We start from the raw sequence: 24,016 nt of genomic DNA on the forward strand, positions 1-24,016 counted from the left end.
AGTTACCATACCTCATTAGCACAAGATGAACACCGGATTCATAGAAGTAGTTAGTTCAGTGGTGGTAATATATAAAAGACTGCATATAAGGACATAGTACATGAAGAAAGAATTAGTTCGTAGAAATAGAGATATAAAGCGATTTTAATCTCATAGTTTAAGAGAGGAGAGAGTGTTTACACCGATGCCATATCACCCAGTCTCCAACCATTGGTTACAATAGTCACGCGGACCCCGACCAAGTAGTCCGCATCTACCAACATGGCTCAGACCAGAAGTTAGTAACTTCACTGACTGGTGCCACGTTTCAGTTTGGCCGCTCCTAACTTTCTTCCAACCATCCCCAACGCCGGTTAGGGTTGCACGTCGTGGTAATCGGTGTTCAGGTATACGCAACACGTGACCCAACCATCTCAGTCGATGAAGATTCACAACCTCATCAACTGATTTACCATCATTCCCTAATACCCTGCGTCTAACCTCACTATTACTTACCCGGTGATCCCAGCAGATACGAGCAATATTTCTAAGGCATCTATGGTCAGATACTAGTGGCTTACGAGTATCTTCTACTCTAAGTGGCCACGTTTCGCAGCCGTATGGTAGAACAGAATGAACTACTGCACAGTATACTCGTCCCTTGATTGGTAGACGGATATCTCACCTTCGTCGCAGGTGACGTATGTTGGCAGAAGCCAAACGAGTTTTCTGAGTCCGTGCAGAGATTTGGTCAGACACCAACCCATTAGGGCTGATCAGATATCCAAGATAAGTGAAGTTGTAGATGCGTTCGACTACTTTACGTTGAAAGCTCTAATGTGTAGTTCAGAGCGAGGTCTCAGTAGACCTGAGAGGAAGTTAAGAGTTGAAAGCCGACATATAAGGAGTACTAAAAACTGTAGAGGGAGATTGATTATGAACACAGTGATCTTGAGTGGTCACAGATACCAGGACGGTTATCACTTCCCGGCTGCCCACACCGTGGATGGGTTCTTCTGGAGGTACCTGAAAAGGAAATTAGATTAGATGTGGTCTTACTGACCTGGGAGCGTGACCGCAGTGCCCAAGGGACAACTGCTTGAGGTCGTTCACACACGACCTTTTTATGGGCAATTTTTGTGTTAGCTCCGTACTTGTTGACCCTACCGGCGGAGACGGATGTCCGTGGGATAAAACGAGGTGTGCATTTTTAAGGTCGACCTCTTCCGACCCCACCCCTCCTTGTGGGAGGGCAACACCACTGTTATGCTGGTTGTCTGAAGGGAACATCTTGCTGCTGTCACACCTCTGTAAAGTCAGCAGTACGATTTCGGACTTCGAGTTCGTTGCTTTTAGTATTACCGCTCCTCCGCAGGACCTTGAGGAACGGTTGTATCACCCAGTATAGCTCGTTTGCTTCATCACAATAGGCAAGCAAGACCACCACCTCAGGGTAGCAACATTGGTCGGGCCCAAAAGCACACGTAGGATCCACCTACTGACATTCATATGACCTCACCACGTCAATATAAATAACCAACACGAATTACACTTCTAGTATCTGGAAACCCCACTGCTACTTCCTTTGACCTCGCTGGTGTACGTAGAGAATTAAGTTCATAAGCAGAACAGGGTTCGTTAGGCTGAATTCCAATAGAAAGCTAGCTTCAATTGACTCATGATCTCAACTGTTGAAATTTATTTTATTTGTTGATGACCGTCATAGAACCACATAACCTCTTACCGTGATTTGGAATGTCGATTATCACAAAAATACAAATCACCATACTGAAAATTCTAATGGTAGAGAATCATGCATTAAGAATCGTCTGCTCGGCTATCTTCACAACCGCTGCTCACGTAAGTGATTTTCGAGTCCCTGTCTCCAATCAAGTTGTCGAAATAAATGCAGAATTATTACGTAACATAATTAAGGCAGCGATCTAGACACCGACTTCGAACAAAGGACTTGTTTTGTCATAAAACGTAAACAAAATGCCAATTTGTTGAGATTGTAATGACGTAGTTATATATCCGCTTAAAGCTACGAGCAGATGAAGTGGGGCCCACATCACTGGTGGTTATCATAAAAAATTTTACATCTTCAAGTGAAATCTAGCACATGTCTAAGCTGAATTTGAAGGATGCATATAAAACACACTTTCTGCTATCCAATGTTTGTATACGAAATATTTCGAACGAGGTCGATATTTTGGTTAGAATAGATCGTCATGGCGACTGGTTGCGATGTTCTTAATATTTCAGCTACAAGCCTGCGCAAGTGTATTTCAAAATGCTGAAGCTATTTCTCAGTAGAGCGAGAGCTTAGCGCACTACCCTATTACATGAAATCCAACACCACGGGTCATGATCTAAAAAGACTAACAATAGCGACATGACATTCTATTTTGAACACAAACTGAAAATGGTTCCCACCAGAATGGGACTAAAGTAAAACTACCAAATCGAGTTTTTAAGTACTCGTGAATTAAGCTAATGGTATAATCCGTACTGGCGACTGCATTCTTTTAGAGCTTCAGAGAAGCCACTGCAAGCACTTATATCACTTTGAGACTGAGCGCATCGAATAAGTTCATCAACATGGTATTGACATGGAGATTGTGATTGATCCGAAGTTGAGGATATCTGGGCAGGCTGTGCAGGATTGCCACCCAATCCACCTGACAATGCTCCCGTAACAGCGTGACCAACAACTGAACCAATAGCTACACCCCCGGCTGTAGCTGCCATCTGTCCCATTAAACCTGGCTGTCGCGGTTGTGCTGGAGGCTGTGCAACAGCAGATGGAGGTGCACGAGCCGGCAAATTTGCACGTGGACGAGACGAAACTCTTGAAGGACTAGATCCTCTATAAAATTTAAAGACATCACGTAAAAGACAATTGATAAGGTCACCTTCGAGGCATTGTGCTAAGCTTTTTGAAGACCACGCTGCTGGTTTTCCCACGACAAGGCCACTAGCAATTAAAACAAATATTTACACACATTAACAATTTAGAGTATGTGAAATTGGTCTTGTATGTTTACGAGATCCGCCCGTTTATGTTAGTTTTTCGACTGTATTTTCACCAAAATAACATTCAATAGTTGGATTCAGATTTGAGTTGTTAGGACAGAAGGCAGACGGCCCTCTAATACCAGATAAAAAAAAGTAGTTAACCGAAAAGTATTTTCATTTTATGCGGAACGATTTGGATCATCTGATACACTTAGGTAGCTCTCCAGAGCAAAAGTCAGATGTTGAGGCCGTTGTCAAATCATGTTGTTTGCCTGTAAAATTTCAAGCCCGTAGATTGCTTTTCAAATCTGTTTTTCAAAAATTTTAACAATAATTAACCTTGTTAATAAATTCTTTCGTATGATAAATCAACAAATATTGATTCAGATCCTGATATGTGTAGTAAGCGGAGAAGGCCTTGCCTTATGTTATTCGTTCTCTAGTATTCATGTGTGAATTTCTAGTCTTATCATGAATATGTCAATTGAAGTTGCGGACACCACTGTTTCGTGTAACATATCCTTAGAATCGATGGTTAGATGTGAAAATCCGTATGCTACTGGCATTTTGTTTGTTATATACTCTTTGTATCATGATTTTAATTTCATGCTATTACTGTTAATTATGGCTTTCACAAAATTGCACTACAATAGACTTATTTGAACATAGAATGTAGATATAACAACTGTAAGGCAGTTCATTGTACAGGCTCTTCACGAAGGAACATTCACTGTATGAGCAGCAGAAATGGAGAATTGTGTTCTCATCCCCAATGCCAGTAAACAAATTTTTGTTTCGCACCAGTTTATTAATAAACAAGTCCTCCGTTCTCTCGCACTATTTTTCGGGCTAGGCGTATGTTGAACGTTTCAATGGTGTAAGCCAGTCGATGCGGTTGGGACTCTTTTGGTCCTATTCAATTCCGTTCATTCAGCCTTCAGAGCTTCGATGTGACTGAGTAGTGTATTTGAGTCTGCAATGTCAAAGCAAATATATAACAGAAATACATTGAATTTACCAACTAATGGATGTTATGGTCAGAATTTTCCAGTTTTTTGGTGATATAGGAATCTAACCCCACCTTACTGCATATATTTGGAGCACGGTATGGTAATTTTGTCGCTCAGAAGATAGTTATGCGCTTTCCAACTCTTTATTTCATTGTCTTAACTACCGTTTCGTTCATCTCTTAATATTCGGAATTCTGCATAACTTCTCAGCCCAATTACTAGATCGTAACTTATGAACGTACTAAACCGTGACAATGTAAAAGCAGTATTATGTGTTTTCGCTGGTTTAGTGGTTGGATGGAATATTGTGAAGGGAACTTATTGATGAGTCTCCGGTGACGCCTTCAAATGGGTTATGTTTGTGTTTCTATGAACATGTTGGGTTTAGTTACCAGATATAGCCACCGCCTACCTATGGAGTGTTATATTTTTGGCCTGTCTACTTCACACTACCATGTCTCTACCATGTTAACGGAAACCTGTGCTCCAAATCTCTAACTACTTGTTACATCCAAATTTTGCTCTAGTCCGTTTCTGGAACATGTTTGATTGGTCCACTCGTAACTTACGACCCGAATAACAAGATAACTTAATTCCATTTCGGTTACCAAGATTTGTCCACAAGTTACAAGTAGTCGACCAAAACAGAATGTACTAATCAGAACAATTACACGAAAACCCTCAATTTTTAGGTTTCTTGAGCAATCTTTCCAAAATACGAAACCGAAGTGGTGTAAAGTCGAAAATACCTGGGATGAAGTTGTAAAAAACGGAGTTCCAAACTTGAGTAAAACAAATGCATTCAGAACGGTGCACTCAGTGATATACACTATAACAAATAAACACTTTCAGTTCTTTCTGTAACACTATTAACTCTAGGCTGTTATGTCTGTTAACGGATTACATTTAGAATGCTTTTCACTTCATTCACATACAAACATGTGCTCCTCAAGTAATAGAGGACATTCAAAAAATACACTGGGCAACTTTAATCGTCCTCTTTCTACTGCCGACCCTCTTCTTATGACTTTGTCATCATCACGATTACCATCTAGGTTCTGGACATGTATCCTCGGTCCACTTAAATCACTCTCTAAAGTGCGTATGTAAGCTTTTAATGCCAATGCGACATACGAAATCGAAAAGTAATATACCACGCCAGTGACTGTGGAATCTCGTTCTATCAGTGTATTCTGTGACTCAAAGACACACACCATTCAAGAATGACCGTTCATCTGTCTTCATGTAGTCAATCTAGAGAGGAGGCAATCTATAAAACCTGCGCTTCAAAAGACTTGTCTGTTCCTTTTCTGCAACCTCAGGGGACTCGGTGTATCCATAGGTATAAAAGCAAAACAGACTCTCATCAGCCCGTTTCCAGTAGACGATCGCTTTTGTGGGACAGAGGAAACCCGGATCGCAAGCAGAAATGTGCGTCATTGCTCTGCCCACTCTTCTAACAACTGCAGTTTTGTGAAGTAAATATGTCTCACAGGGATAATCCTTTTCTCCGTATGATAACTAAATGCTAAGACCTCCTAATGGTACTTTGGGATGTTATTATCCAAAGCCTCATGTCCCGAGACGGATAACAGTAACCGGCCGGTGAAACTTTACCGTGACAGTTGTTTATTCCTAAGACACACCTATTTTATTATTAAGGAAATACGTCATGTAACGTGTTGACGTCCGAAGTTGCCTCATCATTACACAGGAAAGGCCTACTTATGACTATCCACCGCTGAACAGGCTTGACAGATGTCTTTCGCTCACTGTGGAGACATGCTTAGACTCAAATTAAGCTCTGGTGTAGAAAGATATTTGAATATTTTCGAGTAAAGAGAAACTTCAATAGGATGACGGTTTCGCCTTCTCTCTCGCTATACCCTTTACATACCTTGCGCTCATAACCACACAGGGTTTATGAATAAATATTTTGTATCACATTTATATAAATTATCTTTTCAGATTCGCCGTATCTTCATTATATATGTAGGACCCCTAAACATGGATATTTGATGTCTACCAGCTGCAACTAAGTGGGGCCTTCGTCGCCTAATCCCACACTATTACTGCAAAAACTCTCCTATCATCAAATTTTGCCACATTATTGGATCGCCTTTCGGTTTTTCTGAAATACATATATCACTTTTTATTCTTATTTTATCTCATAGACCGACTAAATAAATCGCTCACACCTTTCCCGATTCTTCCTTCCTTTGTTTATCAAAGTCAACTCAGAATTCTTCTAAATACTACGGAACTTGTTTAGATATGTAAACATCAATAAGACTTGTGAGTAATTATATTTATGAGGATACCCCGAATAGTTTCTTTACAACACATATATTCCAATAGGCTGTTTTTGAATAGTATTAATGATGATAATTATTCGGTTGACGATTAAAAGTTTAGAAAGGCATTTTGTTTAGTTCAATCACTTAATTAGGATTTAGTACAATAACTACTCAGGGATATTGATATTTGTCTCTTAAACTTGCTACCTCCTTGAATTTTGTTTGTAACATCAGATTAGCTTCGACGTTCCCTCAACAGAACCTGTCTCATTAGATTCAAACCCTCTCACTAAGACCAAGGAGCTTTCACTAATAAACATTTGCAATAAAAGCGATTAGGCTAGAAGATATACGTGAATCTTCACATTTTTATGTAACATTTCTGAGGTAACAAGGACCTAAAATTGCCACAAGTATTCAAAATTTTACGACGCCTTTACACTTAGCGTCTTTATTGTCGAAGTCTGTTAACTCAGTCAAATCAGAAGTCAGAAAACTAAAAAGTTCGAATATATTGGTAAGTGTTTTATCTAAGCTGGCTCATAGTTGTGGCATATGCGTAGCACGGCGGACCTGCTTTTGATCTATTATTAGACCAGTACAATCTCTTGCTTATTAACTATTTCCCTTGTTGTTTGGCACGTTAGTTTATGCTAAAAAACTTTTGACTGTATAGCACAAGTTTTCTTTCGGAGGCATTTTTCGCTTTTGATATAATTTGTTCACTTTAGTAGATTAGAACAGTTTAAATTGAACATATAACAGTACGAGTGAACAAAAATTCTCCATACGCGATGCAGAAGAACGCAGTCTGGCCTAACACATTAAGTTTGGTTCCTTAATTCTGCGTTCAAATCGAATATTGGTATTTCCGTCACAACAACCATTAGCTTTATTCTATGGTACCAATCATTAACCTTTTTTCTTGTTCCAAGAGTCCGAATCTGCTAGTAACAAGTCTTCTTGATGGATTGGAAAATCTGACATACGATTAAAAGCATGGATCTGTGATTGGTAGATATGAGAAATCAAAATCAATATAACTGAATACTTCCCTTATCACCATCATCATGAAGAGCATAAGACAAATAGTACATTCTGTCCTACAAGCATGGGTGCATTAAAATCCTCACCCTCACTATCGGTGTTCGCTAGTCAGAAGCTTCAACCTCTTTCGCTTTTCGATATTAGGCACTTTTGAAATGATGACCGTACTATAGTTATGTCATACTTCATGCTGTATGTTTCATGCCATGCTACATCATTTCTGTATCATGTGGTACAAGCGTATTGGAAAATTAATTGTTATGGGTCATTTGTAAGGCAACGATATAGCATCGTATATTACAATCGTATAAAGTACGGGTTTCTGAACAAGATATAGTTCAGCGGGACTAGGCCAACTGCTGGAGGAGTGTGAGACTGCAATACTTATGCATCAGTCAACGTGCAACCAAACTACGAAATTCACAGCCTGACATACTTTTCGGCTTTTAAGTCGTCCTACATAGTGAGTAATTAGAGTTTTGACAAGAGATTAGATGGTGAGACTGTAATTTAAGGACGACCTTTAAACGAATCTTAAATGACCTTGACAATTATTAGCCAATCAGAAGACAGTTGGTATAAAGTGAAAATATATTATAAGAAAGTAATGAATTACGGTGGATATTCTTCTTTTACATGATTTAAAAATTTGTTAGGGTTTGATAAAGGTTCAGAGGTTCTGAATTCATAATGCATATGGTATAGAAACTCGTCCATAGTGTTAGGGTTTAGGGTTAAGATTAGGGTTAGGGTGGCGAGATTCTAATTTAGGGACGAGCCAGTCAGAAGCGTTTGAGCAACTTCAAGTTCACGGAGCCAATTTCAACACGTGATGCTAACATACGATCGGATTTTAGAGAAGAGGTGTTAATTGAGAGGCTACAACCCTAACCCTCACCCTAACCCCTAACCCTAGGCTACAGCCCTAACCCTAACCCTAGGCTACAGCCCTAACCCTAACCCTAGGCTACAACCCTAACCCTATGGACGAGTTTCTACGCCATATGCATTGTGTATTGAGAATCTCTGAACCTTTATCAAACCTTAACAAGTTTTTAAATCATGTAAAAGAATATCCATTGTAATTCATTACTTTCTTATAATATATTTTCACTTTATACCAACTGTCTTCTAATTGGCTAATAATTGAAATTGCTCAAACGATTCTGATTGGCTCGTCCCTAAGTTAGAGTCTCGCCGATTAGATAAGTCATGTTGGGTCTTATTCAGTGTCGAGTTAGCAACATTAAGTCCAGTTTCGTAGATTATGATGTCACTTGGGATGACGATATTTACGGACTTGATAGTGGCGTAAAATCAAGCGTCCATTTCGGTTCGATGATGGAAAGGTTGTTTGAGAGTAGATAATTCTTTCTACTGGGGCAGATGTTAAATGTTGACTTCTCAACTTTATTGAAAATCATGTGTTATTTATGAGCATGGTGTGATATTCCTTTAATAATGATGAAGAATATAGACTATAACAATTAAGGGTGTCCTTTCACTTCCGAGTAGTATTATTATTTTTATTATTCACAAACATCTCACGAGTACATGAGCATTGTGAAGAACCCATTTCGGGTTTCTTCAAAAGTGCAATAATACACAAGTTTCAATAATGTTAGCATTATATTTGTCATATTTGAAAAAGAGAGTAATAATAACAGAACAATAATAAATCAGGTTCTGTGTAATTGAGAATATTGAATTGAGCTTAAAGAAGGAAAGGAAGAAAATAAGGGAATAGAAATAAAGGATATGTGAAATACGCAAATAGTTTGATAAGCATGCTTCTGAACACAGAACATGAATAAACGACTATGTATGCATCGTCAAATTAGTAACTAAATAAAGTAGAAAGTAATTAAGAAAAAATAACTTATTATTGCAGTAAGATATGACGCTAGAATGTTGTGCAGTCATCATTTGGAGTGATGCTATGCAAGTCACAGTTAAGTAAAAAGGATAACCAAATATCGGTATGCATGGGTCATATATACATAGTGAAGATAAAAAGATTCTGAGAAGTTAACACGAGTGATAAGTGTTCAATTCAGAATGACTGCCACATAATTAAATAAGCTGTATTATTAATAAAATCGGTGATGCAAGTGTGAGGGTATCTCAGTGGTAAGCTATTCAGCTATGAGATGACGTACCTGAGTACGATTTTCTTCGAAGTCGAGATCTTCAGTACAAACAATCAAAATAAATAAAGAACAGAATGAAGACATACTTTGGTCATTTCAAACGCATATAACTGTTATTAATCTTCATACCTGTTCGCCCCTTTTTTTCGTCTTTTCAACATCCACACGTATATATTGAGCTAATACCTCAGCTTGGACTACATAACAAATGTGTGCTGGCTTAGGCCACAGTTTATGCCGGACCTAGTATTTGTCACTTTTTAACTCGTAAATAGTACTATTTCATGGACAACTTTAGACAGTCATTCCGTCGTGAAAGTTATGTGTACATCGGTGCAGGCTGAAATGACATCCGGAAAGCAGAGAACACATGATGATGGAATGAAATCAAGTTCAGTGCAGATTGACAGGGATCTCAGACAATGATCTTGACCAACATAACCGGAAGAGACGGAAAGAGCTAAGACGACACTTGGTGTGATATTTTTTTTCATATTAACCGAATAAACAGGCACAAAAAGTTCAGTCGTCAGTGCGAACATATGCGAAATAGATGGAGTCACAATATACTTCCATATCAGGAAATTGGAACAATTGGTAAAATACTTCGAAAAAAACGATTCGACCATCTCTCAGTCATGCTCTCGATACCCACTGTCCCAAAAGGCCTAAAACTAGAAGTCGAAACAAGCTCCCGTATCCGTCGTAGAATTCGAATAGTTCGGGTTAGTCTAAAGCGGGGAAGAGCATCAAACACTTTTTAATTAACCAGGAAGATGTTTGAGGACAGTGGTCAAATTTAATCAACTAGAGTGGAATGGATCTCTACAGAAACACTGGACAAGATCAAATAAAGGAAGAACAAGAAGACAGCAATAAACAACAGCCGAACACGAGCAGAGAAAGTCCAAGCACATGATGAATGCACAAAAGCAAACAAGCAAGTGAAGAGGAGCATTGGAACCGACAAGAAGAAATACGTGGAAGAACTAGCAACGACGGCGGAAAAAGCTTCAAGGGAAGGAAATATGAAACAGCTTTACGATACAACGAAGAAACTATCAGGGAAATACGGTAAACCAGAGAGACCGGTCAAAGACAAAGAAGGCAAGCCAATCACTGAAATTTAACAACGGCGGAACAGATGGGTAGAGTACTCCGAGGAACTCCTGAATAGGCCGGCTCCAATGAATCCACCGGACATCGAAGCGGCACACATAGATCTTCCTATAGATGTCAATCCACCAACGACGGAAGAAATCAGAATGGCCATCAGACAAATCAAGAGAGGGAAAGCAGCAGGACCCGACAATATACCAGCTGAAGCACTGAAATCAGACATCGAAGTAACTACAAACATGCTTTATCTTCTATTCAAAAAGATTTGGGAGGAGGAACAAGTGCCGATGGACTGGAAAGAAGGACACCTCATCAACATTTCAAAGAAAGGACGTCTGAGCAAATGTGAAAACTAAAGAGACTTCACACTGCTGTCAATACCAGGGAAGGTCTTCAGCAGAGTGTTGCTGAACCGGATGAAAGATGCAATAGACGCCCAACTTCGAGATCGACAGGCTGGATTCCGTAAGGATTGGTCGTCCACAGACCAAATTGCGACACCATGGGTCATCATTGAACAATCAGTTGAGTGGAACTCGTCACTATACATCAACTTCATTGATTATGAAAAGGCGTTTGACAGTGTAGATAGGAGAATGTTATGGAAACTTCTTCGACACTACGGAGGTCTTGAGAAGTTTGTCAACATTATCCGAAACTCATACGACGGACTACAGTGCAAGGTCGTGCATGGAGGGCAGCTGACAGATGCATTCCAAGTGAGGACCGGAGTCAGACAAGGCTGTCTACTCTCTTACTCTTTCTTCTGGTGATCGACTGGATTATGAAGACCTCGACATCTGAGAGGAAACATGGCATACAATGAACAGCTCAGAACCAATTAGACGATTTGGACTTCGCAGATGACCTAGCCCTCCTATCGCATACTCACGAACAAATGCAGATAAAGACAGCCAGTGTAGCAGCAGTCTCTGTATCAGTAGGCCTCAACATACACAAGGGGAAAACCAAGGTTCTCAAATTCAAGGCGTAGAATACCAATCCAATCACTCTTGATGGCGAAACTCTGGAAGATGTAGAATCCTTCATATACCTGGGAAGCATCATCGATGAACAAGGAGGATCCGATGCAGACGTAAAGGCGAGGGTCGGCAAAGCAAGGGTCGCATTCCTTCAATTGAAGAACATATGGAACTCAAAACAACTTTCAACCAATATCAAAGTAAGAATCTTCAATACGAATGTCAAAGCAGTCAGTTCTAGCATACGGAGCTGAAACTTGGAGAACTACAACAACCACAATCAAGAAAGTACAAGTATTTATAAATAACTGTCTACGCAAGATACTCAACATCCATTGGCCGGATACCATCAGCAATAGCCTTCTGTGGGAGAGAACAAACCAACTTCCGGCTGAAGAAGAAATTAGGAAAAGACGATGGAAATGGATAGGACATACATTACGCAAATCGTCAAACTGCATCACGAGGCAAGCCCTAACTTGGAATCCTGAAGGGAAGCGAAAAAGAGGAAGGCCAAAGAGAACATTACGTCAGATAATAGAAGCAGATATGGAAACGATGAATTACAACTGGACGGAGCTAGAAAGGATTGCCCAGGACAGGGCTGGATGGAGAATACTGGTGAGCGGCCTATGCTCCTTCACGAGGAGTAACAGGCGTAAGTAAGTAAGTAAGTAAGTAAGTAAGTAAGTAAGAGTGGATGGGATGTTGAGTGAGATCCGAGAACGGAACGTCATATAGTCTGACTGGTCTTCATCATTGATCGTCTTTCTGACAAAGGACTGAAATATTTTTATTGCAGCTGATGAGAAACTATTTCAGCCAATATGATGTCAAAAATTAGCTCTAGCCATCGTCTGACTATAGACAAGAACTGACGAATAACAAAACCCAGATAAACTAGACTGGTTTTCGACCTGGATGTGGATGAGTAGATCTGATATTCATTTTTATTAAGCTTCAGAACTGAGATACAGTTACCGACCCCTTCTAATGGTTCTAGACTTTGAACTTGAAGAAGCATTCAGCTCTGGACATCGGGACGTTTTATTGAAAGGCGTAGCGAAATACTGCATCAACCTCCATCATACTCTCCTCGGGAGTTGCTGGGTGAGTCAGTACCTGTAGTGAACTGTTATTCGAATTAATTACATCACATGGTGTACATTAGAGTGACCTACTTACCGTATTTTATTTATTCTTGCTATTAGCAGTTGTTTAAAGATAAGACGGTTATTGCCTGTTTCAGGAATTGATCTTTGGCCACGAGATCAACCAGTTGACTTGCAGCACACAGATGACGTGGTACTGAGCGGTGAAAACGTTGACAAAATGAAGTCTTATGATCGGCCTAAGCACCATTTCGATACTGACTGGGATGTGATTATCTCACTCTCAATGCCATATGTTGCTTCGATGTTTGCGTTTGTCGATGCCTGAACTAGCGATAGGGAGTGAAGTGCTGGAGCATACTGTGTCCACTTACCTTAGAAGTTTCATAAGCCCTGGTGGGGTGGTGTCTGACATAATATATGGACGGATCAAGAAAGCAGAGTGGGGTTTCATCAACTGACCTTGCATTGCCAGTGACATACTGTGATGTTTGAATGAACTAATTGTACCTTTGTACTTGTTGAATGCTTGATTTCGAATTCTAAATACAGTAGATTCGTTTGTAGTTATCTAGTACTTCTTGATCCGATTACGTTATTTCTGGGATTCTTAGTTCATACTATAATTCAAATACTTCTCATTATCACACATACTCCATAAAGGAAAGAATGGTTGACCAAATGAAAATTCTCCCTGTTTAACGCATGATTGTGAATTGTGACTTCGTAAAGTAGAGGATGTACGCAGGTTACGGCTATTCGGTCATGAATGCGACGGAAACCCAGTCCGCATATTTTGCACTGTTCAAATTAGCGACCCTGGGTTCTGGGAAGATACAAAAATTGGATGATGGGGTTTGAACCTTTGTAAACTGCGGTAGCTGGGTCACGTCCTACATATGCGTGACCATTGCCTACTTTGGAGTACGATGTCTACCGGCATACTTATTGTAAGAAAGACAGGAGTGGCCAAACTAAAACGTTTCATCAAATCAGTTGGTCACAGTTAGTTTGGGGCGAGTCACTTCGTTAGATACAGACCAACCGGTCATCGTTCGAGCAACTGGTTGGTTGGAGACGTTTGCTCCCACTGTTTAAGATAGGTCTCGATTTGTCTTCTATAATATCCTGAGTCTCGAAACTAAGATGTACATTTTTTATTGCTCAAACACATTCTCCGTTGGTCGTGTTTTTCATACCAAACTTTATCTGTTAGCACTGAAAGTTTTAATCCCTCCACTATTCCGGGATTTGTCTCGATAATGTTGTTTGATAACTTGGACCGATTTACATGTTCTAGGTCCTACGTTGCGGATGACTTGCTGACTGAGCAACAAAACCGAACATACTGGTTTACTTTATCCGGATAAAAATTGAACTACTGGTTCCGTGAACATAATAAGCATATATTTAAATAAAAGACTAAGCTATTAAGTACTACCAGCCTGACGTAAGGTGATTAAGTGGTGCGTAAATTTTTCACGGCAAAAAAACAGGAGTAACAAAAAATTCTAAGAGAAACCATTCATATATGCCTCTAAGTAATAAATTCATTCGACACAATTTGTTCAAGCACCTGAATGTTGATTGCATATCAAGCTACAATATTTGAAATTCTGTAACTAATTTTCGTGTTACTTCAGTTATTTATTGATGTTTATATGAGTTCAATAAATACACCTTATGGTCCTAAACAAATTGATAAATCATAAGAATTTGAACATTAATTATTGTCTTCCACCCTTTCCAAAAGAATCTATTCAGTCCGATCTATGCTGAGTTCTAATCTATATTACGGAGCTTAAGGTGCGTAAATCTGGTAAGTGGACTGAGAGTTAATATAATCTCATGACATTGTTGGGTACTATGGTTATTTTTTAACCGCATGTGCACTTTTGCTTCATATGCAGTGCCTACCTTTATGTGGGTTTACAGAACTTCAGCTTGACGTCCTTAAGTTCGTTGCAATTGCAACACAGTTAACTTTTGATGTTTTGAAAAATAGCATGTGTGTCATATTCTCTGTAATCCGTTAGCTGAGTTCCCACTTCTGAGCATTATAATAGTCTTCAATTTCGTGTAAACTGAGACTTATATATCTGCTTAAATTTATGAACTTCTGCACAGTTTGTGGTGGTTCGACATAGAGAGTTAGAATTTTATGATAGTTGAAAGCCTACAAATCATTGCGATAGCTAGAAATTCTCGAAACAGTGCAGCCTAAGACGAGTAGAACTAGATGAGTACAAACAAACGTGTTGTATTTAGAATTCGAAATCAACCAGCAATCAAGTACAAAACAATCGTTACTTCATACAAACACCACAACCGCCACAGCTTAAATTGAAATCCGAATTTCTGTAATCGATCGTGCCTATTCTTCTTAGGTTCATCGTATATCTTTCAGACTGTGCTTTGGATACAGACCCCATACGGTCTATAATATGCTCATTAATATTAGAGTTTCAGTATTTGAAATCATGAGTCAATTGAAGCTAGACCACCATGGAAAACCCGGATGCACTGGACGGCCGTTTCGTCCTATTATGGGACTCCTCAGCAGTGCGCATCCACGATCCCGCCGAAATCGGAATAGACTCACCCGGTTCCTTGGAATGCATTTGGTTGTTGCAACTAACCCGCTTATAAACCGCAGATTTATTGACCTGCTTTAACAGATCTTCCATAGATTATGCAAAAGTTCATTTGCAAAGATTCTGAGTGAAAAAGTCTTATGTTACCTACGGCGAATCGCTCAGCAGTAAACGAACTAACTAGATGCATCCAATTTTACCACATTTAAAGCATTTGGCATTACAAAATACACATAAATTAAGTGAGCGAAATTTACCACAGGACAATCGCTTACTGAATTTGTGCTCACCTCCATGACCTGCTTTGCGATTCCTCGATAAAATGTTATCTGCTTGACCTCGGGTACTCATTGGATTGGGATAATTAAGTAATGTAGTAAAGTTCTTGATGCTGTAAAAGCCAATTTCATGCACTGCCTTATAATTATTATACTCAATTCTAGCACCTTGAAAAGAACACTTCGGCGTTCGCATGGGCTCTCTTTCCAAATTAAGTATGTTAATCCCTGCAATCAATCAATCAATCAATTACGCAACTATACATGAAGTTGATCACCGAAATTGCCTTCGGTAGCTTGTGTTTGCGTTCCGTGGATAAGTTCCCCAACCTCTTAATTATTCTGAACGATTCATTTTACGAAACTTTGCTTTTTCACGGCATTTGATACTAGCACGCTTTTACATGATTTAATAGTGGTTCTTTGAGAGTTTCGTAAGAAAGTGAAATAGACTTATCTGAAAATGCCAAAGTTTTTAATAAGCTGTAGGCATCCTTCCCGATGAATGTGGTGAAATGGGCCACAATTTTATCATTCTTAACATCTTTCGTGGTCATACATCAGATTTAAAATCTTTCCATGTCATCTTTGAGAGCTTGAGAGTCTGAATGTATTTCCAATTGTTCCGTCACAAGATTCTGCTCGCGATGCCAAAATGATAATTGAAGTATCCAAATCATAGTATTACCCAGGAATTCCTGAAACAGTGCAATTTAAGACAAATGAAACTAGATGACCACAAAAGAACGTATTGTATTTATAATTTGAAATCAACCAGCGCTCAAGTTCAAAGCAATCATTGGTTCATGCAAGCATCACAGCTGGCCAGCGGCTTTTGTCGATCTTAAAGAAACATCCTTAATTTCAGTCGCACGGATTTTATGCTCTGTCGACGAGTTATTTCAGCTAACTTACTTTGCGTGCTAAACTGAATATCAGCATATTAATTAGCAAACCCGTTTGTAAATAAGAGTCAGGCGATATTTCGTAGGCAAAAGATGCCAGATTTTAGTGTTCATCTCGCTCACGGTTTCTGTCAGTGTATAGCTAACTGTAGGATCAAACGCTAATGTGTGATACCGCTCAACTCTCCTTTTGGCATTTAACACTGAAGAGGAAATGTTGATTGACCATATTGTACCTTAAGTTTTCAAAAAAGAATGTTCGAACTTCATAGGAATCCCTAAGACGAACGCCTTTGTGCAAGATAGTTTGAAATTATATAACCATCCAGCAAAACAGAGTTAGCATTGATATCAATAATCACCAGTGCATTGTAACGTTTTAAGTACCAGAGTGCTTTACAAAGATAGTTAATATAATCAATTCAACTCAAATATGAAATAAGCTTGGTTTAGATTGTGCAAGTGTCACTGGGACTCATTTTTTATAGTCTGTGCAATTCGACTACACTTGATATCTAAGATATAGCTGTTGCAAGACTTATGATCAAATGACTGATTCTCCTGTTACAATGTTTGGTATTCTTCTTAATTCTTCACTGAACAAACGGAGGGCCATATCTGAAAGTATTTTAGAAATATGACGTTTTATATGAGTCATCAAAGTGAAAGTGATGTTTTTGATGAAGATGTATGAAGTCTCGTTTTGTTAGTAGCGATTTTAAAATTTTATCAGAAATGCAGACATTTTCAAAAAGACGAAAGCGTTCTATGATTAAAAACGCTGGCTTTCAATCTCCCAAACTTAAACAACAAATAGCCTTTAGATCCACCTAAACCGGGTTTGGTGTGTTGTCATGGTATTATTATAGTTAATATTTACCGCTCAGTAGTCCATAACATGAAATTATATTTGACATATTTCCTGTTAATAATAGGCAGTCTTTTCGTATTTAGAAGATTGATTGAACGCAAAACAATTAATTACGATTGTCAGAATTTACTATTTATAAAGTCTAATATATTGACGAAAATAAGAATTAATCAACAACGTCGATAGACTGATATCTGATCATGAAAAGATACTCAGCCAATCACTGTTGGTTCACTTTAAAGAGGTTACTTGATTGATGTAGTAGAAACACAGGGGAAAATGTATGACCGATATCAAGGACTTTATTTTCGTCTTTTTCCTTGGCTTTCTTATGTAACAAGTGAAGTTGATTATTCCAGCACACCTACAGAAAAAGGGTTTTTCAGATACGTTTGTCACTTTCAAATAGTAACTAGATTTAGCTGAGCGTAGCGGAAAGCATTGTGGTAAGGTCATACTTACATTCATATAACCCTACAAACTCATAAAAATATTTAATAACTGAAGCAATCATACTCTAAAAACTAACAACAGTTTCAGATATTTCAGCCAATTTTCGTCCTAAGTGGTCGGTAATTATGTTTTTATTCGTGCCTTGTTTTCAATGAGCAGTTTATACACATGTACTCAAACAATTGGTGACTTACTTTAAGAGGTTAACTAACGTTCTGATACGATGAGTTGAAGCTTGTAAATTTTTATCGTTTAATACTTGTTGGTCTTACTATTTTTTCATTCACAAGATCTGTTCTTTTAGGCAAGTTCAATCACGATTCATGAATGTCAATGACTTGATTTCAGCCAATGGTGAAAAGGTGTCCAAAATGCTGACGACTGCTTCTATTTCCAGTGATTCAAATTATGTTTTTCACAATCTTTATAGTGAACCTTCAGAAATAACAGGCTTTGGGCGTCTCACTCCCAAAAATCGAGGTATTTATTTCACTTAATTTTTAAACATAGTAGGTTTCTTAAAAAATCTTAGTTCATATAAATTTAAAGTTGTCCAAAGTGATTTCGAGTAATTTTCCTTAGGCAGTTTAAACCAAAAACAATGTGAAAACCATTGTACATCGGCCTTGAAATCGACCTAGCAATGACAATTTCTGTGTGTTGATAAAAAACTATTCTATTAAGATTACTCTCATCATCTGGATTCCCTTGAACAAGAATATACTACTCAGCTATCAACTGATAAGATTTTAAAATATGTTTAAAAATTTTGCAACTATTTAATCTGCCGAAAATATGAACTGCATTTGGTGTTGTTATCTAAATCTCTTGAGATACGTTTCCTGTAGTTATCGGTACAAATAAAAACCAGTTACTGTGAGCCATACAACAGTCTAATATTAGTCTCTTTGCATTATACAATTATGGCGTTAGATGCGACGCAAGTTGAAATTATCTCATTTTCAAACCGACCAAAAAATGTCGGGTCAGAAGTGTATGTAATGTTTGTCAGTCTCAAGTTCTGCTAACCCAATGTCAATTAATGTGACCTTCTGTCTATGGAAGTCACGCAATCTGATGAAAAACTGTAAAATATACACTTGCAACAGACCGAAGTGCTGTAAATGCCCACTTTGGTTGGTTAAAATGTTTCTGAGGGTTATTAGTCATAATTAATAGATCTTGGTTTTTATACTGAATTTTACAGTAAGACATCAGTTATTTAATTTGGGTTTTTCAAACAGCTCTATTAATAATACATGTATATAAAAGTACTTTCACTTCTATACATACAATATCTTAGGTTGGTAAACAAAAAGTTTTGGTCTTAGTTAGACGAAATCACGACTAAAGGATAATGGACAAAATCAGAACATCTCGGTGACATTCAGTAAGATGTACCAGATTACATACTTGCTTGAGTTTGAATAAGGGCTGTAATGATGTTAAGGTTTTTTATACATCAGATGTACTTGTTCATTTTGCGTTCTTCCAAACAAATAGTGAAATCATAAAGTGTTGATAAGCTTTTATGGTATAAGAGAAGCAAAATATTGCACAACAAACACTTTGAGATGATTTTAAATTCATGGACCATAAGTGATTCTCGTTTCTTGACCATGTTGTGTCATTTTGAATGCTATAGCTATATATTTATCTGGTTTAGCTAACATGTAGCAATCAGTGTAGTTTCTATTGCATAGGGAATTGTCGAAGGAACAAAACTAATATCCAACGAATGATGATGTTTAGGATTAAATTGTGAAGCATTCACACCAAGGCCCGGCCAATAATGAGAAGTATATTTGGTTTATCGGAGAGTGAGTGAGATGAATGCATTGGACTGTTTAAATCTTTTCGGCTAGGTTATGGCTAGTTAAATCATGTCAAGCATTTTATGAATCAAATCTGTACTTCACAATTGAAACTGGCTTTATTACAAATTTTTTATATCTAAGAGGTGGGAAGCATTGATGGAAGATTCATTTCTATGGCTGAAGCCTCATCCAAGGAAATTCGTGAACAAATAGATAAAGGAGATGCTGTAAGAAAAGTAAGTAAATGCTTCGCGTTATTATTATTTAAAACGTTTTAGGAACAAAAAGCAAATGAACGCTTGATCATATAGACAATAAATTATATTACACGCAATCCAACTAAAATCTTTCTGATGTGTTAGTAAGGAAGTGTGCTTGTTTCAGTGCTGAGTCAATGACATTCGATTGTGATGTTTCTTACCGCCTAAATCCACATACTTCTGCATAACACTCTCCCTTGGGTAATTGTGCTATAACTATCATCCACTTTCTTTTGGATAGGAATCCTATTAACAGTTTAATAGTAACGACGTAAAATAATAAAGCTTAAAACATACAAATAGGTTTAAATTTTTTTTTAGATGAAGGTGGTTTTTTATTTATTATTATAAAACGGCTCATAAATTGACCGGGACTTCTGGAAGTTTTAAACACATAGTACTGTGATTGTATAGAGACCTCAGTTTTCATGATCTCACAGTGATTTTTGTTTGTTAAAGGCGTGCTACGTGATGGTCTGATAGATCGACTACAAGAATATGCAATTATGATTAACAACCTTGATGAGGGGATATTGAACTTTTAGTGGGTAGTTATCGAAAGTCAGTCAAAAGCACATATCAATATATATAACACTGTATATTACACTGTATTTTTAATAGTATCTAAACCCTAAGAACGTTAATATCTTTCTTACATTCTTCAGTGTGGGAAATCAAAAGTTACTTGCTCACTAGACTACTGAAAATGAATTACGTTAAAATGTCCAACATCTTACCTGTAAATTGCTCCGGAACTCAGAATAGTCAGAGACATAGTACAATTTATGTGTACAGAAAAAACCTTATTTGTTTCTTTAAACAGGAATGGTAGAATAGTAGTGTTCTGAATAATAAAATTCGAAATCTGGTACGAGGGAAAATTGCCAGTTTAATTGAGTTGCATCGTCAGTTTCATGTTTCAGAAAAAAACTTTCCCCATTCGATAGAGATAAGTACAGATAACATGCAACTTTCTTACCGATGCAAATTGTTATACAATATACTTGAAACGATTAAATAGCCAAAAATGATTAAGTGTCTTAAAATAATGGCAGCACATACCTTAGTTTCGTATGACATTTTTGTGGTCAATTTTATTTACTAATCATTTTATAAGCATTTATTTTTTGAGAGATTTTCACCTAAGTATTTAAAAGGATCATTTTTTAAATGATTATGAATTTATTCAGTCCTATGTGAACCAGTGTTATTAGGTCTAGTTTCAGCTTTGCTTAACTTCGTGTGTACAGATTGATTATTTTTCTCACTGATGTTGATTTTTGCTACACATGATTTTCGCTACAGTAATGTATCAAGATAATATAAAATATGTACATTATGATTTATCGGGTACAAAATACAGTTTGTATTAAGTAAACGTTGATTGGAACAAATGTTTAAGTGAATAAACATGTATTGTCAAACATATATTTGTAGATGATTTCCGTATAAATTACAAACAGCTGTAATAGTAATAAAAAATTTTCTTAACTGTAATAATAATGATAAGAAGAACAAGAAAAGTAAGTTTATTTTTAGTAGAAGCTTTTAAAATAGAAATGTTAATTTCGGGAGGTTTTTCCAACCTTAAACATTAGGGACATTTCAATGAAATATCCAACACATTTTACTAAAAAAAGGGGGTAAATAACACACAACAACTAAAATACAGTAAGAACCTTCAGTTCCCAAGTTTGTTTCTTAAACAAAATCATATTCTTTAAACTTCCAGTAGAAAACGTAAGCTAAGTTAGCTTTCATATATCGATTAACATTACCCAATACTTCAATTTTTGTCTCATTTCTTCAGATGAAAACTAGTGTCCTAACATCGGTGGCTAAATATTTCAGCTTCTGCTTTATAAAAAGTTTAGGAGTCTTTTACTGTGAAGCACTATTCAACATATTCAGCGGTCGTCTACCATGAAATAACACAATTTTTTTTAGATTTGTGGAAATGCTTAATATTAATTATTTCTTGATACATATAATCCATCTGGAGTGTAATATATTAGATGTATAAACTGAGCTAACTTTTCAGTTTAATCTCTTACAACCAGACGACTCTGTAATAGTTCAAGGTTCTATAATTCACTCCAACTGAAACAGTACTTAGTGTAGATTGAATAATTAAGCGATGAATGAGCTTTAGTTGTTTTACTATTTGCTTATGGTTTAAAATAACCTATTCTGAGGTGGTTTGGCGTTATAATACTCTTAGATGTACTGAAGGTTGTCATTTTTCCTCAGAACAAGTTGCTCTTATTTATGAGCACAACTTTATTTTCCCAAGTATTATTATGACATACTCTGTTTCAAATTCAAGAATTTGTTTCTGTTTTTAACTGGTTATTAGTATAAATACAATATTCATCACGTTTCTATTAATTAAAGAACCAACCATATACTATAACCTTTAAGTATTATCAGATGTCACATGATTTATACTTTCTAACCTTAGTCGACTGGGGATAAACTCATTCACTGTCATAAATGGGTAGCTACTAATCTACGCATTCACAGTGCCGTTTCTATAATTTGTCATACAACTCAAAGCAAAGGCGTTTATTGATATACGTCTATTTCTAAATGTAATGTCGTTTTATGAAAAAAAAAACGTTTTCTTGAAGTTTATTGTTTATCAGAGATGTGGTAGAATTCCTCTTGTCCATGTATGTGATTTACTAGTGTGTGATTAACATTTTGCCAAAACTTAAAAGACCTATTTATACAGATTTCATGTTAATCAAATGATTCAGCCAATTAGATGAGAACGTTAAACATGATTTTGAAATTTACACAAGAATATAATCTCTCTTTATGTAGTAAGTCTATAAGAATCCATTAATTATTCTTATGAATTAACAACTTACATTATTTCAGTAGTTTTATGTATTATTACACCTTATCTTCAACTACTGATTTCTAAATGTCTGAATAATTATTTTAACTTTATCAAGTTCAATTCATAATTTCGAATCTATATTTTAGATTGTAATTTACTTTGAATCGTTCATTTTATAATCGTTTCGTAATCTTTTCTGAAAATAACGTCGTAAATATTTAACAGATCACAACATAATGCTCGAAACACTAGAATTCATTAATTTTTCCTGCGAAGTTGCAAAAGAATCTTGAGACATAATTGAAGTGTCAAGAATATCATCTGCAATTTGATTTATTTAGTCTTTTCTTATGAAATGATTTTAAAAAATTAACAGCATAATCTGTTAAGAAACTTCTACAACAGTTTCATAAGCATCTAGTATATGTCTACATTTTGCTATCTATAAAATATCTAGTTACTATGTTTTGCTAAATTTTCAAGTTTGCACTTTCTGTTAATAAGTATTCAGAAGTTTTTGGTTTTGATGACTTTTGTGAAAACATTTTCCAAATTTCTAAAGTATTCATTGACAATAACTATTTGTTCAATGTATGACCATTTAGCACCTATTGCAGAAGAGCTGAAACCATAATGATAGGTAACAGTAATTAGTAATTATTTTCAGAGAAGTAGTTATACAATAATTATTGATGAATTTTCAGATAATTTATTAATGACGAACAAATGAACTTTCCATTGTATATGATTTTGTCATAGATAAGCTTTTGAAGGATGTACTTTTAGCTTTTTCGGTTATACTAATAAAAAAATCTTAACTGAAAAGCACTTAGTATTTATTTAACTTTTCAAATATCAGCACTCAATAGCTGAACAATTAGTTATATATTATTACTTATCCCTTAGATGTTATTTTAGCTATGATCATTTGGATAAGTTTAACGTCGTTTGTAAGGTCATATGGAGAAAAAATCGGACACAAAATCGCTGAAATCTTGCTACTTTATTCTAGCACATTGTTAGGATAAATCGAGGCAAACTTCTCAAATCTATGTAAAATTTTAAAATAATTTATTAAAAGAAGGATGATCAAGAGTGAATGCTACGATGATGTTATATTAAAGCTGAAGACAATATCATAGTTTAGAGAACAAGTTCTCGAAGTTAGCGTTTTATGGCAAGTTTTTTGCTAAGGGATTGAGTTGCTAACCCCCCACCTGTATCCGAGCTTGTGATCGGCAGTAACCTTAGAAGGGCTCTAGGTGGATGTATTCCCAG

General features: G+C 36.8%; 2 protein-coding genes across 2 annotated transcripts in view; one reads left to right on the forward strand and one right to left on the reverse strand.

The window, feature by feature from the left end:
• Positions 1–2,369: 2,369 nt before the first annotated feature.
• Positions 2,370–3,248, reverse strand: CHCHD10 (coiled-coil-helix-coiled-coil-helix domain containing). The gene is made up of 2 exons (XM_051218266.1): positions 2,895–3,248; positions 2,370–2,848 (listed from the first exon to the last, which is right to left on the reverse strand). Exons 1-2 carry the CDS (start codon positions 2,903–2,905, stop codon positions 2,473–2,475), a joined length of 387 nt encoding a protein of 128 aa, XP_051074111.1. The 5' UTR covers positions 2,906–3,248; the 3' UTR covers positions 2,370–2,472.
• A 10,896-nt stretch (positions 3,249–14,144) lies between these two features.
• MS3_00009867 (uncharacterized protein) overlaps positions 14,145–24,016 on the forward strand; it is a 39,899-nt gene continuing 30,027 nt past the window's right edge. Inside the window, exons 1-3 of the mRNA XM_051218267.1 lie at positions 14,145–14,534; positions 18,121–18,296; positions 19,775–19,869. Of these exons, the coding sequence (XP_051074112.1) occupies positions 18,140–18,296; positions 19,775–19,869 (252 nt within the window). The 5' untranslated portion in view covers positions 14,145–14,534; positions 18,121–18,139. The remainder of the gene's footprint in view (positions 14,535–18,120; positions 18,297–19,774; positions 19,870–24,016) is intronic.

The sequence above is a fragment of the Schistosoma haematobium genome, chromosome 1 (genome assembly GCF_000699445.3).
Source record: "Schistosoma haematobium chromosome 1, whole genome shotgun sequence".
NCBI classification, from domain to species: domain Eukaryota; kingdom Metazoa; phylum Platyhelminthes; class Trematoda; order Strigeidida; family Schistosomatidae; genus Schistosoma; species Schistosoma haematobium.